The 17,992-nt window shown below is 33.9% G+C and overlaps 3 protein-coding genes across 5 annotated transcripts; 1 reads left to right on the top strand and 2 right to left on the bottom strand.

Annotated features, from left to right (window-relative positions):
• Nucleotides 1-491: 491 nt before the first annotated feature.
• Nucleotides 492-3,560, top strand: LOC118043677 (putative pentatricopeptide repeat-containing protein At2g01510). Its single transcript, XM_035051718.2, has one exon. The coding sequence runs from the start codon at nt 660-662 to the stop codon at nt 3,102-3,104; it is 2,445 nt and encodes an 814-aa protein (XP_034907609.1). The 5' UTR covers nt 492-659; the 3' UTR covers nt 3,105-3,560.
• A 136-nt stretch (nt 3,561-3,696) lies between these two features.
• Nucleotides 3,697-4,550, bottom strand: LOC118043687 (uncharacterized). The gene has a single exon (XM_035051724.2). The coding sequence runs from the start codon at nt 4,495-4,497 to the stop codon at nt 3,901-3,903; it is 597 nt and encodes a 198-aa protein (XP_034907615.1). The 5' UTR covers nt 4,498-4,550; the 3' UTR covers nt 3,697-3,900.
• Nucleotides 4,551-9,002: 4,452 nt separating this feature from the next.
• Nucleotides 9,003-15,445, bottom strand: LOC118043698 (aspartokinase 2, chloroplastic). Of its 3 annotated transcripts, none has more exons than XM_035051742.2 (14): nt 15,165-15,445; nt 14,574-15,032; nt 14,405-14,487; nt 14,277-14,317; nt 13,857-14,011; nt 12,671-12,820; nt 12,458-12,553; nt 11,086-11,202; nt 10,785-10,904; nt 10,614-10,706; nt 10,396-10,518; nt 10,163-10,279; nt 9,635-9,697; nt 9,003-9,392 (listed from the first exon to the last, which is right to left on the bottom strand). In XM_035051742.2, the coding sequence occupies exons 2-14, from the start codon at nt 14,964-14,966 to the stop codon at nt 9,258-9,260; spliced, it is 1,686 nt and encodes a 561-aa protein (XP_034907633.1). In that variant the 5' UTR covers nt 14,967-15,032; nt 15,165-15,445; the 3' UTR covers nt 9,003-9,257. The 3 variants fall into 3 exon arrangements, with proteins under 3 accessions (XP_034907633.1, XP_034907625.1, XP_034907641.1); XM_035051734.2 differs by having other exon boundaries at nt 14,574-15,036; XM_035051750.2 differs by having other exon boundaries at nt 10,402-10,518; nt 14,574-15,036; nt 15,165-15,444.
• Nucleotides 15,446-17,992: the final 2,547 nt, after the last annotated feature.

Here is a 17,992-nt window from a genome sequence, read left to right on the forward strand (position 1 = left end):
ATATATAAAATAAAAATAATAACTTCATGAGAAAAAAAACAGAACATATTATAAAACTTAAAATCCAACAAATCAATGACAATAAAAATATCTTGTAGAAAATAAACATGAAAAAATAACAAAATTAAATTCTCAATTTTAAAAATTAACAAGTAAAACAATGAGGACTAAACATTGCATAAAAAATAAATGAAGGAAAACAATTAGAGTTTAAATGAAAAACAAATTAAAAAAATGATTAAAAAAATTGAATACAAAATTAAATAAAATATTGAAGGAAAAAAATAAATAAATAATAAATAGATGGATAAAAAATATCAATTAAAAAAAATAAAAATCAAAATTAAATACAAAAATTAAATCAAATAAAATATTGAGGACAAATTGAAAAAACTTAAATAAATCAAGAAAATAAAAAGTAAAAAAAAATACACGTGTAAAAGACTTGTATTCCCTTAAATCAAGTTATTTAGCTTTGTTAATGAGGCAAATTTATCAATTCACCATGCAAGTATCCACAAGTATAGGGTTTTTTTTTTAATTTCATTTAATTTAATTTTAATGTTAATTTCTGAATGAAATAATCCCTTGCAACGGTAAATTAAGAGGACACGGCGCGAATAACTCTTCTTTTCTTCTTCTTCTTCTTTTGTTCTTCCATGAAAGTGAAAGCACCACCATTCAGGGCAAATCAACTCAAAACCCTACATGGAGCCTCTTCACGTCAAACTCCCCAGACCTGCATCGATGCCAGAATTGTTAAAACTGGTTTCGACCCCATCACGAGCCGCTTCAATTTCATGATCAAGGATCTTTCCGAAAGAGGGCAGTTATGTCAAGCACGCCAATTGCTTGATCAAATGCCTAACAGAAACTCATTCTCTATAGACATTATTATTTCTGGATACGTCAAATCGGGAGATCTTACAGTTGCTAGAAGAATTTTTGACGATATGGACGAACGCACTGTAGTCGCATGGACAACTATGATTGGTGCGTATTCGAAGAGTAATCGTTTTGGAGATGCGTTTAAGCTTTTTGCTGAGATGCATAGGTCCGGTTCTCAGCCTGATTATGTCACCTATATAACTCTTTTAACTGGGTGCAATGACCTCGAAGTGGCCAAAGAATTATATCAGGCTCATGCCCAGATTGTCAAACTTGGTCACCATCTGAACCTAAGAGTTTGCAATACATTGCTTGATTCTTATTTTAAAACAGGTGGCCTAGATTCAGCTCGTCGGCTCTTTTTGGAAATGTGCGGATGGGATTCTGTTTCTTTTAATGTGATGATAACAGGGTATGCAAACAATGGGCTGAATGAAGAAGCGATTAAGCTTTTTGTGGAAATGCAAAATTTAGGTTTCAAGCCTTCCGATTTTACTTTTGCAGCAGTTACAAGTGCCAGTGTAGGGTTAGATGACACAGCATTTGGGCAACAAATCCATGGTTTTGTTGTGAAGACCAGTTTTATAAGGAATGTGTTTGTGGGGAATGCGTTCCTTGATTTTTACTCAAAACATGATTGTGTGAATGAAGTGAGGAAACTTTTTAATGAGATGCCGGAGTTGGATGGTGTTTCTTACAACGTGATCATCACAGCATATGCTTGGGTCGGAAAAGTAAAAGAATCAATTGATATTTTTCGGGAACTTCAGTTTACAACTTTTGATCGCAAGAATTTCCCTTTTCCAACCATGTTAAGCATGGCTGCAAGTTCATTAGATTTGCAAATGGGTCGGCAACTTCATGCCCAGGTCATTGTTTCAATGGCTGATCCAGATTTTCGTGTTTCAAATTCTTTGGTTGACATGTATGCTAAGTGTGGCAAATTTGAGGAAGCTGACAGGATATTTTTGAGACTGAGTAGTAGAAGCACGGTTCCATGGACAGCCATGATTTCAGCTAATGTTCAGAGAGGACTCCATGAAAATGGCCTGAAACTGTTTTATGAGATGCGCAGAGCTAATGTAGGTGCTGACCAGGCTACTTTTGCCTGTGTCTTAAAAGCCTCTGCTAATCTGGCTTCAATTTTACTAGGGAAACAGTTACATTCTTGCGTAATCAGATCAGGTTTCATGAATGTTTATTCAGGATGTGCGCTGGTGGACATGTATGCAAACTGTGCCTCTATTAAAGATGCAATTAAAACTTTTGAAGAAATGTCAGAAAGGAACGTAGTTACTTGGAACGCTTTATTGTCTGCATATGCACAAAATGGAGATGGCAAGGGCGCTCTTAAATCTTTCGAGGAGATGACTATGTCAGGTTATCAACCTGATTCAGTTAGCTTCCTGTGCATTTTAACTGCTTGCAGCCACTGCAGATTAGTTGAAGAAGGATTGAAATACTTCAATGACATGACCAGTGTCTATAATCTAGCTCCTAAGAGAGAACACTACACGGCCATGGTCGATGCGTTGTGTCGGAGTGGACGATTTGATGAAGCAGAGAAGCTCATGGGTCAGATGCCATTTGAACCGGATGAGATCGTGTGGACATCTGTTTTGAACTCGTGTAGGATTCATAAGAACTACACGCTGGCTAGAAAAGCAGCTGGTCAACTTTTTAATATGAAGGTGCTTAGAGATGCTGCCCCTTATGTCACCATGTCCAATATCTTTGCAGAAGCTGGTCAATGGGACAGTGTAGTTAAAGTGAAGAAGGCAATGAGGGATCGAGGAGTCCGTAAGCTTCCCGCATATAGTTGGGTTGAAATTAAACATAAGGTCCATGTTTTTTCTGCAAATGATGACAAACACCCACAGCAGTTGGAAATCCTACGAAAGATTGAAATGTTGGCAGAGCAAATGGAAAAGGAAGGGTACGATCCTGATATCAGTTGTGCCCACCAGAACGTGGATAAAGAAAGCAAAATTGACTCTCTTAAATATCACAGTGAACGCTTAGCAATAGCATTCGCACTAATCAATACTCCAGAGGGATCACCAATCCTAGTGATGAAGAACTTGCGAGCTTGTACAGACTGCCATGCTGCGATCAAGGTGATCTCAAAAATCGTTGGAAGGGAAATTACAGTTAGGGATTCAAACAGGTTCCATCATTTTAGAGATGGGTCTTGTTCTTGCGGGGATTATTGGTGAATGCTGAGGGCGTTAACTTAGGTAGGCTCTACTTTCCTTTCTCCAAGATTTCACGAGCAATGTTATAGCTGAAGAGTGAACAAATTCTTCTGGAAGGTGCAACTCTTGGCAAAAAATCCTTCTCTATCGCGTTGCTTTTTACCAATCCTTGCAGCCTCTCATGAGAAAGAAGAAATGGATTATACATGCGAACACAGGATTTGCTATCTATTACGTTGTATTGAAGAAAATCAGCATTCGGAAAGGACCGACAACCTGAGCTGATGTCGTGACGACAACTGATGTCGCCGCCCTATTTTTTGGCAATCACAGGGCAACTAGGCTGAGCTGCACGATCAAGGGGAAATTGGGAACCGACCCCATTGAAACCCACCGAGTTTGCCAACCAAGAATCGGCCTTCCGGCATAGTTGTGATTGATGCTGCCTTCTCGCTCACTCTCTTATGGACAATATGGGTTCAGACCTTGCCTTCTTTTACACTCACTCTCTTTTCAAGGACTGGAAACATTGTTAATTCAATTGTATACAGAATTCTGTCATCCTCAACTCTCTATGCATTGTTCTCCACAGTAAAAAACCTAAAGAAAACCATTGAAGCAAGCAAGAATTTGAATGTGTTGCCATTTCCAAATCTTTAGGATACAATAAGCATTTCCATTGAATGCCCACATTAGATTTGAGCACCAAAACTCTCCAGAAAAAACAAAACAAAAAAAAGATTCTCGCAGTGAATCTAAGATAAAAACATAAACAGTAGGAAAAGACTAGCATAAAACCCAGAAGAAAAAAATAACCCTAATCCTTCTTGTTAGCATTCTTCTTCTTGTTGTTGTTGACAAGCTCATCAGGAACAACCTTAAGCAACTTCCTATCCTTAGACTTAGCAATCTTCTTGAGAGTTTTAGGGTTAGTGATCTTCTGCAACTTGGTACCAGACCTCAAAATATTCTCCTGCTTCCTCTTCTCTCTTTCTTCTTTCATCTTCCTCTTCTCCACCTTATTCTTCCTAATCTCCTCCTTCAACTCATTCTTCCTCTCTCTGTATGCTTTCTTTATCTCCTTCTCCTTCTGCCTCACCTCGAAATTCGTGCCCCTCTTGCTCACTTGCTTCGCCGACGCTCTCTGTTTCCTCGGTTGCTTCCACTTCCGTCCAGACACCTTCCCTGCGATGACCCCATCGTATGTTGGCTTTCCCACGGCTACCGGTTTGTCTGGATTATCCGTTGAAGGTATTGCCGATCGCTTTGCCGGTGGTGCGTCGATCTCCATCGATGCATCGGCGGTTGTGGTTTCGGTGGTGATTAGTTGAAGCGCTTCATGTTCGCGCTTACGCTTGTAGGTCTTGCCGCCGAAGCCTTCGTCGAGGAAGCGTAGGTCTATTGTGCAAGCCATGGCTGCTGTTTGTTTTTTTTCTGAAACCCTAATGAGAAAATGTGGTGTGTTTTGGTTTTTATACTTTAGCCGGGGAGGTTACGGGTTTGGATATTTTATAAAACGGGGCGGATTCGGGTTTGGCTATTTATTGGATGGGGTCGTCTTAAATGAATTCTTAGGAGGTTGTAAATTTCGTTTCGTTTTGGCTACCAATTCAAGAAATAAAACAAAATAGAATAATTTTTATCTCACTTAAAATCTTAGGTTGTTCTAAAATTTTCAGATAAATTTGGGCCAAAAATTCCAGTCTTATTCCATATATACCGTTTCGGGTTTAAAGTTTAATTTTATTAACTAAGACCACGTTTGTTTGCAAAAAATTAGTTTTTTTTGTAAAGTAGTTTTCTTGAAAAGTGAATTTTGGAAAACTAAATTATTTTTCAATGTTTTGTAGTATTATGAAAAGTAAGTTGGAAAACACTTTCCAGTATTTAGTTATGTTATGGAAAATGAGCTAGAAAATAACTTATTAATGTTTTATTTGTTTTTCAAGTTTATTAAAATAATAAGGAACAAATCTTACAAATTAAAAAATTGAATGAGAATGGAATTGAAAAAAATTTAATTTTATAAATTATCTCAAATAAAATAAATAATAATTAAAATAATAGAGATCAAATCTAACAGATAAAAAAATTAAAAGATGATGAAATTAAAATAATAATAATAATAATAATAACAACAACAACAACAACAACAATAATTTTATAAATTATTGTAAATAAAATAAGTAACAATCAAAAGAATGAGGACTAAATTTAATAGATAAAAAATTTTAATTAAAAAAATGATAAGAGAAAAGTAAATAAAAATCATAAAAATAATGATCAAATTTAATTAAAAAAAATCAAATTAAATCCAATTTTAAGGGATGAATTTGAAAAAAAAAATCAAACAAAATATATAGCAATCAAAAGCTTGAGGATCAAATTTGACATAATCAATAAATAATATGATATTTTTAAATTTTTCACAACTTCTGAAAAGTGTTTTCCATCCAAAATAAAAGGAAAACACTTTCCTAGAAATCAAGTTAAATTTTTCTTTGACAAAAAAGTGTATTCTATTGACCGGAAAATATTTTTCGTTGATCAACTTTTTTAATAACAAATAAACACAAGAAAATTTGAATAACCACCTACATATAAAAGCTCTGGAAAGTTTGGAAACAACTACCTACGTATAAAAGCTCTTTTTCTTTTAAGTCTGAAGTCTATACTAAAAACCAATCCCTAATTTCTCTTCCTCACATAGTCTCATCCCAAGTTCCCACCTAAAACAATTACAATCAACACTTTGTCTTTCACAACCTCCCCCTCCAATCTTCCCTCTTATCTCTTGTTGTCTTGCATGCTGCATTGCTGCAACATCACCTTCCGCCTTCCATCCCTGGCTCTTGTCGATTCATTATAAGGCATAATCTTGGAACTTTGATTTAGTAATTTAAGCTTTCTCAAGGAGGTGTGTTCAAGAATTGATTTAGAGTGGTATTTCAGTTCATCTTAGAGTTGAAAAAAGTTTTTAGATGCAGTGTATTTTGCTCATGGTTCGAAGTATAGAATTAAAATGGCTTTTATTACAAAGTTATTTAAGACCTTTTTTCTAGATGCATTGAACTTTTCAATATCTTTATTTTAGCATCTTGGAAGTTCAACAATATTAACTTTTTACATAGACCATAAAATCCTCATATTCTTAATGTACGAGTGGTTTTAAATTTTTAATTCAATTTGAAAAATCTCTGCTCATAATTTCATTTCCTTGTGCAGTCTTTGATTAGAACTTGAGCATATCTAAAGAAATTATGTCACTGTATGTTCATCATAATGATTACCAGCACTATCACCGTCACTGAAGTCACATTTCATCTGGACTCCTATTAGCCATTAAATGATGTAAACCACAATTTGGATTATATAGTCTATAAGATTAGCAATCTAAGTTAAATTAGCTTGTTCATGAACTTTATGCTCAAGTATAATTAACAATTATATTAATAAAAGTGGTGAAATAACTATATTGTGGTTACATGTTTGGATGTTATTGCATAGCACGGTGGTTGAAGTCTTCAATTTAAGAGTAGCTGCTTTATGCCAGATTCATTTATTAGTTCATTAAACTATCTTGAACCTTCTAAAATAGTATTAAAGGAGCCTGCCAATGAATTCCTTACTTCATCTTTTCTTTCATTATTTTTTCTTCCTGAAGAAGCGGGTGCTTACAAGACTCTTATCTATGTTCTTGTATTTGCAAGCCATAAGCTTACGAGTCAACAATGACACACACACACATGGAGAATACACTATTAATACTTTATGATTGACTTGATTAGGCAAATGATCTTGATTGGCATATGTGATGTTCAAGTTCCATTTTACTTTAAAAATCACATTGATGTAATAGCTGAAATTAATTATGTTTTATATATGTGTGTGTGTGAACAGTACAACTTTAAAATGATACACTAAAATAATTTGAAATTGAAACATTTTGTTCCAATTAAAAAAACAAAACACTTACCAAAACAGAATCGACAATCTTGATTCTAGGTGGTGTCCGAGATATCATCATATAAAAGATGTTACTTATTACTCCCGTGGTAGTATGCTATTAATTTTTATTTCTTTAATTTTAAAATTTGTATTATAAAATAAAATTTTGGTATGTTTACATAAGTCAATTTATATAATACGTGAACATAATTATTTTCATAACAAATTAAGAAACAACGCATTTTTTACATGAAAAAGTTTCAAAAAGTTATAAATTTTTTTCAAGAAATTGTTGAGGCCAATTGGATTAAACTATTTTTTTCTATAAATCTTTTCAAAAACTTCCTCTAGCTAAATTTGTTTTTGTTTAGATGTTTCTTTTATATATATATATAACTATTTTTTTTTATTAATAGTATGGTTTTTGATAAAGACTTATCCTGATTTGAAAAATAAGTTCAAATAGAAAAGAAATTTAAAATTATATTTTGATAAATTTATAGTACTGAATATGAAAAGAAAGGAATAGTTAATTTTAAAAAAATAAATAAATATTTTATAATAATAATAAAAGATATTTAAGTATCATTTGTCTGTTCTGGCCCATTCTTTTATTACATAATTTGTGGCTTTTTAGTACAAGCACTTCTAAGATATGATTATTTTCAATAAATATAAATATTTTAAATTAAAATAAATGCTTTTGAAAAATCTAAAATAGATCATGTTAAGGCATAATCTCTTTTCATCAGTGATAAATCATCTATGTAAAGACTAAAAGCTATTTTACAATTAATTAAAAATAACTAAATAAACTATTGATATAATTAAAACATCTTAAAAAGATATTTAAAATTCACTGGTGAGCTCAGGATGGTGGGATCTACTGGGTCCAAGCTCGAGCCCTAGCAAAGTGAGATGGGCTTGAGATATCTTATCATGAATTTATCATTCATTGATGACTTGGTTCAGGGTTGTGAAGCATTGGTGGAGGGATTTCCATTATATATATATATATATATATATATATATATATATATATATATATATAGCTTTAATGTGTTTGATAATATGATAATAATTGTTTTTTAAAATAATTTTTGTTTAAAAATATATTAAAATAATATTCTTTTTATTTTTTAAAAATTATTTTTTTACATTAACATATCAAAACGATATAAAAATATAAAAAAATTAATTTAAAACATTTTTAAAACATAAAAATAAAGCTGATATAGAATAAGGTCTCCTATGATTCCAACCACTCAATTTAATGCAATTACAATTCAACCACATAGACAAAATAACTTGACTCCTTAACTTCAAAGTTTATGTGGCATTAACCTATTCTAACACGATATATTCATTTTATCCACATGATTTCCTTTTAATGGACACTGTAATGAGTGATGGATATGTTTTAGTCCCATAATTATTCCCCCCTACTATAAAGTTAATTGTCACTTTGGTCCTTATAATTAACAAAACTAACTAATTAATCTTTGATAATTTAAAAACTATATTTTTAATCTCTATATTTGTGTGTGTAGCTATCATTAAGTCATTTATTTTTTTGTATTCTGAAAAAAAAGAAAAATGAAAAAGAAAGGTAAACTGGGAAGAATTGATTGGGATACAAGGCATTTGGAGAATAAAAAAAAATGTTAATTCATGGATGGCCAACATTGGTCAAGAACCTATTTAATTACTTTTAATAGATACTAATTAATTAATTTTGATAAACGACAAGTTATAATTAACATCTGCGCGGTAAATATTTCCTTCTAATTCTAGAACAACTAGATGGCTATCACAAAAGCAAAAAATTTCCATAAAGCCGTTCTTGTAGATATTTTATATATTTTAAAATAGTTATTAAACTCGGTCTAGACCAGTAAAGTGACCCAAAAAATTCATAATTTAGAGTCTGATCCAGTCCGAGTTCTAATTTGATCCAAAAAAACATTGATCTAATTAAATCTAATTGACCCAATGTCTTAACTAGATCAACCCCGAAGGGATTCAACGTACAAAATTGGCTACATCTTAATCTTAGGAGGGAAACAATTCCCTGATCTATGTAAAATCAGATATTGAATGAATATCTAGGGCAAAAAGATGAAAACAGGAAAATCAATGATCATGATCACGTTGAGACAGACATTGCCAACACATTCTCATTGTAATTAAGAAATCTAATAGAAAAAAGAATTAATGACGACTTCATCATGTGGAGGCAGAACCATTACCAGATACACACTCCCACTCTAATTCAGAGATGTCAGTTTCGAAGAAAGCTTTGTGGAGACTCTTCACACACTGCTCTGCTTCATCGTCATTCACAATTAATGAGATATTAACCTGGTAAGAAAAACCAAAATGGCGAGTTACTTGATCACGACAATCATCAAATCGCTTAGAAGCATTCGAGCTCCACGCTTAAAGAGCTGGATGCCCCTATTTAAGGCGGCTCCTGGATCCTTTGAAGGAATATAATGTGCATGAGAGGTGCTCACAGGCCTATTCTTGGGTTCTAAAGCTGTAAAATGTGCATTACATACTGAAAAAGACATGCAAAGGAAATCATAGTCGAGATGTGATACCTTCGAAGCACCCTGTGATATCATCTGAACATTGACTCCAAGAGTACGAAGAACATGGAAGGCCTGCCATAACATCAATCCAATAATTAACAGAAATGAAGAGGCAAATAAATAGAAAGATGAGGTTCAAACCCTTCACCACAGCATTCCTAACACTGCTGTAAAATATATAACAACCAAAGGTCCTTTGAAACTTCCAGGTCATGTAAGATTTATGCTGAGCTATGATTTTTTAAAAAACAAATATACGACTGACAAGCATTTTTTAAAAAAAATCTATCTATCCCACAAGGTCATCATTTTGAAGTTGCTTCTGGTTCGGTTTTTATCAATTTTAACAAAGCATTTACCATGATTCAATAACCCAACATGTTAGACTTCCAGAGAATGAGGGGGACAAAAACTAAAAGATTCAATAGAAGAGACAGGATTCTCATCACCGAACAAAAGCAATATAGATGATACTTGAAACAAGTTTTCAAAAGACACATCTCATCAAAAACCAAAAAGAAAAGTGCAATGGAGCACCTTCTCTAATATCAGAGAGGACCTCTGGACATTCCCAATGAGAGAGATTATTGATCTACGCTGCAGGAGATTGACTACAGCAATTTTCTCAAGCTCCTCAACAACATGGTCGAGTTCCTGTTTAAGGAATACAACAACAGATGAGATTGAATGCCAAGAGTAGACATGAATAATGTATCATGCTGGAGAATAATACCAATATATAAATCACAACTAAAATAAAGCCACCATACGCTTGCCTGCTGAATCAGCTCTCTACTCCAAAGCTTTGATGGATCGAGTGTCAAGGAGATACTGACCTCGCTGGTAGCTACAACATCCACTGATATTCCCAAATCTTCAAAGGTTGAAAACACCTGAAAGGATAAAATTTTATAGCAATGAGAAAAATAAACCAACAGCTGGCATATTTGAGGGAAAGAGGGATCAGAATCCAATTTTAGCAGCTAACCTTAGCAAGAAAACCAAATTGGCCAAGCATGCGGGTGCTAGCAATATCCAGCATAGTAACATTCCGTTTCAAAACAATGCTAGTTAGTACTGCCTGAAATATGGACAAAGAAAGATTAATTTTATTCTAAGTTCTTCACATTACAATCATTTAAAATCATCAAATACAAACCTTACTCATATCTCGTGCTCTGGTGATAAGAGTTCCAGGAGCATTCGGATTGTAAGAATTTTTAACCCTAACAGGAATATCAGCCTCCCTGGCAGGCCTCATGGATTGTGGATGCAAGACCTGCAGTGCAGAAACGTACAAACAAAAAGGTTAGAGAAGACATGCTTGCTTAGGCTGTCAGTTTCTACTTCCGCTAGAATTTGTTCATTCAACCCCCCCCCCCAAGCCAAAAAAAAGGGAAGTGTAAAGATTCATTCCTCATGTATGGTATGGTTTGGATAGGACATTTAAATTATGATACCTGTGCGCCAAAATATGCTAGTTCTGCTGCCTCATCAAATGTCAAGTATGGCACAGGTTCAGCATGTGGATATATATTAGGATCACATGTCAAAACACCATCAACATCCTTCCACACCTATAATAGATAAAAGTATTAATCTGATTTCAATAAAAAAAAAAATGTAATTTCTACAGAAACAGATTCAAGAGGCTTCCATCAAATTCAGCACAGTTCTATATTTTCCAGAAAAAAGCATTCTCTTGCATGCTTACATTTCATTTGTAAATGCACTCATGAATGAAGAAAGACAGTCACAGAAAATAGAAGAAACAAGAATAATGTCAAGCTGTGCATGCAGTGGAGACACGGCCATCTTTTCCCAGTATCTGTATGGATTATGGAAAAATAGTGAATTTTAGTTCTAGTTGGTTCCTCTACTTCTGTCTCTATTCTCTTCTCTCTCACTTTTTTCATAGTTTTGATAGTCTTCAGATCTGAGTTTCCTATCCTTGTTCTTGGATCTAGGTTTCCTATCCTCCTTTTCTTCCCTCTCTTGCTTGAAATTAAAACCATCTATGGTATTTTATGATTTACACTTGGGTTTCACTGGAGGTGTTAGTGCTTTGGTATTTTGACTGGTAGTGAGGTGGCGGTAAGGCTGGTGGAGTCAATGGTCTCAGGTTGTGGAGAAGGTGGTGTGATTTCTTGTGTTGCTGAATATGATAGGCAGCAGTCATTGAGGATTGAGTGGTGGTGCTGGTGGTTTGGGAGTGGTGGCGTTGTTTAGATTGGTGGTTTTATGGTTTTGGAGGGCTAGGCTATGAGGACTGAGGACTTGGGTGTTGGTATTGACTACCTGCAAAGTGGTGTGGGTGTATTGGTGTTTGTGTTCGCTGGTAGATTAGGCTGCAGTATTGAGGTAGTGCTGATGTTGGTGCCAAAGGTGATGGTAGTGTAGGTGGTTTGGATGGATAGTTGTGTTGGCATTTTAGGAAAACTAGAGCTGCGGGAATTAAGGCTGAGTGACAAAAGAGGATAATAACAGGGAATGATCTTGCTTCTTGCTATGATTTCTTGTGGCAGACACCAGAGTTTATTCTTGGGTTTTGGGCTTTCTTTCCTGTGGTGCTTGAGGTAATGGTACTTTAGTGAGTTCAGCCATCACTTGTCTCCTAGATGACCAGTGTTGTAATGTTGTTCAGGTTACTGGATCTTGTGTTTTTAATGGTCAGCTTTCTCTTTAGCCTTTTATATTAATTAATAAACTCTGACTAAATAAACAAATGGAGGACTTAATATTGATGCAATTTGTTGTATTTGGGAGGGGAAGTTATGGAAAAATTCCTTGGAGCTGCACTATGTATTGCAAACTTCCAGTGTCTGCAATTACCTGAATCTCGCTCAAACCTAATGCTTTTCCAATGGTTGTGGCTGTCAAATCACTACCACCACGACCTAATGTAGTAATAGCACAAGATCTCCATCCCTGCAATTAGAAATATAAAAGCACACTATGATGAGCTATCCAGAAACTCTCACTAAAACTGAGTTCATTAATTTCACAAACAAGTTGTCCTGCTGAGCAATTAGCTAGGGGAAAGACCTTTCCAAGGAAGCCGGTAACAATAGGAATTGCAGGATCACTGATCCAGTCTCCATGCAAACTCTTTGCAACAGCCGGATAAGTTGCTTCAAGAATGTCTGCATTTGTGAAGTCATCTGTGGTGATAAAACCAATTTCGAAAGCATCATACTGCAAAACAGAAGGGGAAAATACAACATATTATAGTGCTGTCATCAGGATAGTGTTCATGTCACAGTAAAATCCCAAAATAGTAACACCATGGGCGTCTTGTTATTTATAAAATGAATGCAATACTGCAATGCACTTTTATCTTCACTTTTCTCCATCTAAAATACACCAAATCTTCATGAGAGGAAACTATAGGTCTACTGTCATCTTTGATCCATCTTTAGAATCATATATTAACAATTTGGATATTTTTCATGGCATAATAATACCACAAATCTGAGTAGATCAGTAAAGTTTTTAAGCAGCTTTGAGCAATAGCTGCACTCCTCTTCCAAAACTAGTTACCAGAGTCCAGGTGATTCTTTATCTTGATTACTGCTACGTACAATTGTTCCAATAAGAAACAAAAGATATAAGATTTATTTCATTCTATTAAAATTTAATCACTGAAGAGTATAAACATATTACATGGCAAACCCTTGAAACTTTTAATTGCTCATACAATTGATTTACACATTTTTATTTGTGTTGAAATATGAGGCTACCATGATTGGTAATTTATTATACTGGATTAAGAATTCACATTAAACACATGATAAAGCCTTTCCAATCATATAGTCAAATGACACAATCTGAGAAAATCTTATATTTAAAATTAGCTGCCCATGCACCCCCTTAGTTTATGATAGATAATACCATTTATTTGATCCATAAAACATATAAAATTCCTATCAAGCTGTCTGCCTATCCGAAACCTTACACTACATTTACAATTGAAAGAAAGTGGAACCAAGTATGAGTAGACTCCAAACAAATTGTTCTGCTGCTGTTTTCAGCGTGGTTGAATGATTACTGTATAAGCAATTACAGAAAATGGAGATCAACAGATGATTGATTTAAAATATCAAGTTGTCATTGTAGGCATGTGGATTCAAAAAGCAGCTCAGCAAGAAATCTTTACAAGCAATGACAACAATCATTCAGATTAAGATGGTTTAAAAAAGGAAAAAGGGAGAGAAGAAAGAGAACTGCATACTTGGCGAGCTTTTGCACCAATTTTATTCATATATGCAGCGAAAATCCTTGTGGACATGCACTCCCCAAAAGAAACAAGGTAATCTCTAGTGCGTGGAGTCAACTCTTTCATCATAGCAATTCCCTTCAACAGCTGCTCTAATTCCTCCAAGTGTTCTGCAAAAGGAGCAGCATGAGAGGTTTCCACTTGTCCATGAGGCTAAAGAATTGATAAAGGAAATAGTATATGAGTCCTAGCATCGCTGGCTTTGTAATAAGAAGTACAACTTGATTCTACGATTCCCCCTCCCCGCCTCTATAATAGTTTATAAATTACAGCGATAATTCTATCTATCTAAAAAGTAGAAGAACTTCATAATACTTTTCGGATGCAAACCAAGTTTCAAGCATTAGCCACAAATGAGTGCCAACAGATACTCACTTGCAATAACCGACTCGTCTACTTCCAGTTCCTTCGCGGTCCTGATATGATAGATTAATATCAATTGAATTTTATGGTTCATGGAACAATAATAAAAGTAAAATAGAAGCAAAAATCAAAATCCTCACCGGTAATGCAATTCCTTTATGAAACTCAGCTCTTCAATACTATCTACATTAGTAACACCGCAACTAACAGCCTTCTCTCCAGCCTATAATTAAGTTGACCATACTAAAACTTTTTTCCCCGCGAAAAATTAATAAAAACAACAGAAAATCAAAGTACAGGCAGGCATACCAGCAAAAGTTTGTTAGTGGTCTTTCCCATGGCAGAAAGAACAATGACAGGCCTCTCATTTGGAAAGCTAAGTATAAGTTCAGCCACTTCTCGCATTCTCTCGGCAGACGCCACCGAAGAACCACCGAACTTCATTACGCATGTTATTTTCTTCTCGGCTTCATTATCGATTTTGTTCGTTCCAAGTAGATCAAAACTGGCTGCCTCACAACTCACTTTCAAGGCTCTACGACTTCTTTTTGACAGTACCAAACTTGTAGCCAAAAGATTATAATTATAATTATAATTAAGCGGCGGCGACGGTCTGTGTCGTAAAGATTGGCAATGCATCCTCTTGGAGAAAACAGGGGAGGCAGCTTGTACGGTCGCCGAAAATTGCAATGCGTTTGCCATAATAGCGTGCTATCGCTGCAGTTTCGAGTCGACAAATAAGAGAATTTTCCTGTGGAGCAACGGTATCTATCTAGCAAGCAAAAATAAAGAATTATTTACCGAATCAATCGATCATTTCAGAGAACAATCTAGCAGAAAACGGATTGATGATCAAAAGGACGACAAGATCGATAACAATACGAGCTGAGAAACAAGTACCTTCGAGAGAGAAACGTGGTAGCAATGCTAGAAATGAACGAGAAAGCCGATGGATGGATTGCTCTAAAGAGATCTAGAGAAGAAATGAAAGTAGAAAACTTTCGAGTTGCGCAGGAACGCCAGAGGCAGAAAAAGACAAATCGAAAACGAAAACCAGCACGAAGGCGACGCCAGAGGAAGCAAAATGCGATTCGAAAAATTTAAACGAAAACCAGCACGGCGGCGCCTTTCCTTCTTTCTTTCCCTCAATCTCGGTCTGGTCTTTGCCTTTTTTTTCTTTTTTAATCAATATAGTATTAAATTCAATGCTTCATATTTGAAAATTTATAAATTAGTCCTTTTTACTCATTTTCAATTTTCTCTAAACCTTGGACTAAAGTGCTTGTCTGTTTCTGCGGCCAACAATGATTGCCAGCATAAATAAACGGATACTAAATAATTTAACTATTTAAATAAATGAATTATAATATTATGATTTATGTCAATCTCATTTAATCATTTAAAAAAGTCAATATATTATAAAAAAGAACGGATAAAAGAATGACAAGTGGCTGAAAAAAAACCACAACAAATAATTACAATAAATAGTTAAAACTTTGAAAAATTATTTTTAAAATAATTATTTTTTAATGACACAGAATTAAAAAAAAAAAAACTTTATTCTAAGATTATAAAAAAGAATGAGAAGTTGCTGCAGCAAGAAACACCAACAAAAGCTTCCATGTTGTTCCACGATGTAATTCATGTTTTTTAATTAAAAAATTATTAAAAATTAATGTTTTTTGAATTTTTTAGATAAGTTCATTTTAAAAATAATTTTTAAAAAATAAAAAAATATATCATTTTAATATATTTTTAATTAAAAAAAATATTTTAAATTGTAACCACTATTATAATTTTTACATAAAACTAGGTTACGATATGTGTGAAGAGACAAGTGGATACTAATTTTTTCATCAAATTGAAATTCAAAAAAAAAGATAAAAAGAAAAATCATCAAGAGTGAGTAGGGGATTGGGTTACATGTTTTCAAATAAGAAGAACGGAGTTGTAACTGAGTCAAAAACTGAAGGACTGAAAGTGTAATTTACTCTATTAATTTTAGAACCCTCCCGTGGTTTCAGCTGAATCCGATGGCGGAGATTGTAGACCGTGCTAATAAATTCCTCACGTTAGATCCTGTAGGATAAATCGAACGGTAGAGAAAGATCCTATCATGAAAATCAACTGCGTCAAATCAATAGAGTTTGTTTACAGCGTCGGGGTTGTTTTTCAAAGTCCAAGGGGTTGAATAAAATATTTACCACGTGGACCTCGATGTCGGTCAAGGCTACCAAGGCCGACAATTCTTCTCTTGCAAACAAGGAAAAGCTCTTCGAATAGCCAATGGGTTATACTTTGGACTTTATTAAATTTATAATATAATGTTTGGTTGTATATAATATATATCATGATTTATTATATTATTTAATAAATTATATATATAATGAAGTCGTGGAAAACTTCAAATAAAAATGAATTTTTCTAACTAATAAAATATAAGCCTTCGATAATTTTGCAAACAAATTTTTCATGAAATAAAAGATAGCCTCATATTTAAATTAAAAACTTGTTTGTTAGTGTGATTGTGGTTATTTTTTGAATAATTTTTAATTTCAAAATACATGTTAATAATTTTTTTTATTTTTTAAATATTATTTTTGACATCAACATATTAAAACATATTAATTTAAAATTAAAAAAAAATAATTTTTTTTTAAAAAATCTTTTAAAATACAAAAACAAACAGACTCACATGAATGATTTTTGGTATGCTATCAATTCAGTATTTAGATAAAAGTTTATGTTTTAAAAAATAATTTTTTATAATTTTATAATTTTTATTAATGAAGTGATGTTATAAATAATTTTTAAAAATTAAAAAAATATATTTTAATATATTTTTAAACTAAAAATATTTTAATTAATAACTCTTTATAAATTAATTTTGCACGGAGTGGTGTTTATATAGGGGTGTTCATGGTTCGATTCGATTTGGTTTAGACTCAAAAAACCAACCGAACCGAATTACATTAATTTTGTGAAATATTAACCAAACCGGACCGAAAACCGGTTCAAACCGAACTAGTCCAGTTCGGTTAAATCCGGTTTTCTTGGCAAAAAACCGGAAACCTAAACCCGAACCTTGACCCGCCAACCCAAAACTCCACCCGGTCCTTTGGCTCTCTCGTCCAAACCTTAGCAACCAAATCTGAATCCGTCATCAAAATCTACAAGAAAGACCTGGAAGAATTCAGATCTGGCTTGAAAAATGAATCTGCCATTATCCGCAATGTCGCTTCACACACCATCCATGATCTCCCCCCTTCCTTCGAGGCCAGCGTTGCCGTTGATCAAGAGTTTATCAAGGGTTGGTGCTCGTTTGGGGAAACCTAGCTGGATTTTCACCTTTGCTCCTATGAACATGAACATGTATCATTGGGGTTTCTTGAACCAGAAACACAATTCAAATGTTTGCTATCCTTGAAGCCAAGAAAACATCTAAACCAAATCTCTCTATATACATATATGATACATTCATTATCAAGTTGAACCAAACAAAGGAGGCCAGAGCTTTGCTTGTTAAACATTTTAACACTGATGGTAGTGCAGAAAGTAGAAAAGTGCAGAAACTGGGAAAGGAATGCAGAAACTAGGAAAGGAATATTGTGAATTAATTGAGAGGAAGATTGAGAATTTATTTGGGAAGGAGGCGGCTTTTTTAAGATGAGATGCAGGGAGGAAGAGTCAGCCGATTAGGTAACTATTTATACCATATTTTTTTGTTA

This window comes from Populus alba, chromosome 2 (genome assembly GCF_005239225.2).
Source record: "Populus alba chromosome 2, ASM523922v2, whole genome shotgun sequence".
NCBI lineage: Eukaryota > Viridiplantae > Streptophyta > Magnoliopsida > Malpighiales > Salicaceae > Populus > Populus alba.

Excerpts from the sequence above, each read along its gene's own strand:
- LOC118043677 (XM_035051718.2), top strand. The coding sequence starts at position 660 with ATGAAAGTGAAAGCACCACCATTCAGGGCAAATCAACTCAAAACCCTA.
- LOC118043698 (XM_035051742.2), bottom strand. The coding sequence starts at position 14,966 with ATGGCAAACGCATTGCAATTTTCGGCGACCGTACAAGCTGCCTCCCCT. Across the intron at positions 10,280-10,395 it reads AGCTGATTCAGCAGGCAAGC|GAACTCGACCATGTTGTTGA; the intron begins GTATGGTGGCTT and ends TTCCTTAAACAG. Across the intron at positions 9,698-10,162 it reads CCTCTCTGATATTAGAGAAG|GCCTTCCATGTTCTTCGTAC; the intron begins GTGCTCCATTGC and ends ATGTTATGGCAG.
- LOC118043687 (XM_035051724.2), bottom strand. The coding sequence starts at position 4,497 with ATGGCTTGCACAATAGACCTACGCTTCCTCGACGAAGGCTTCGGCGGC.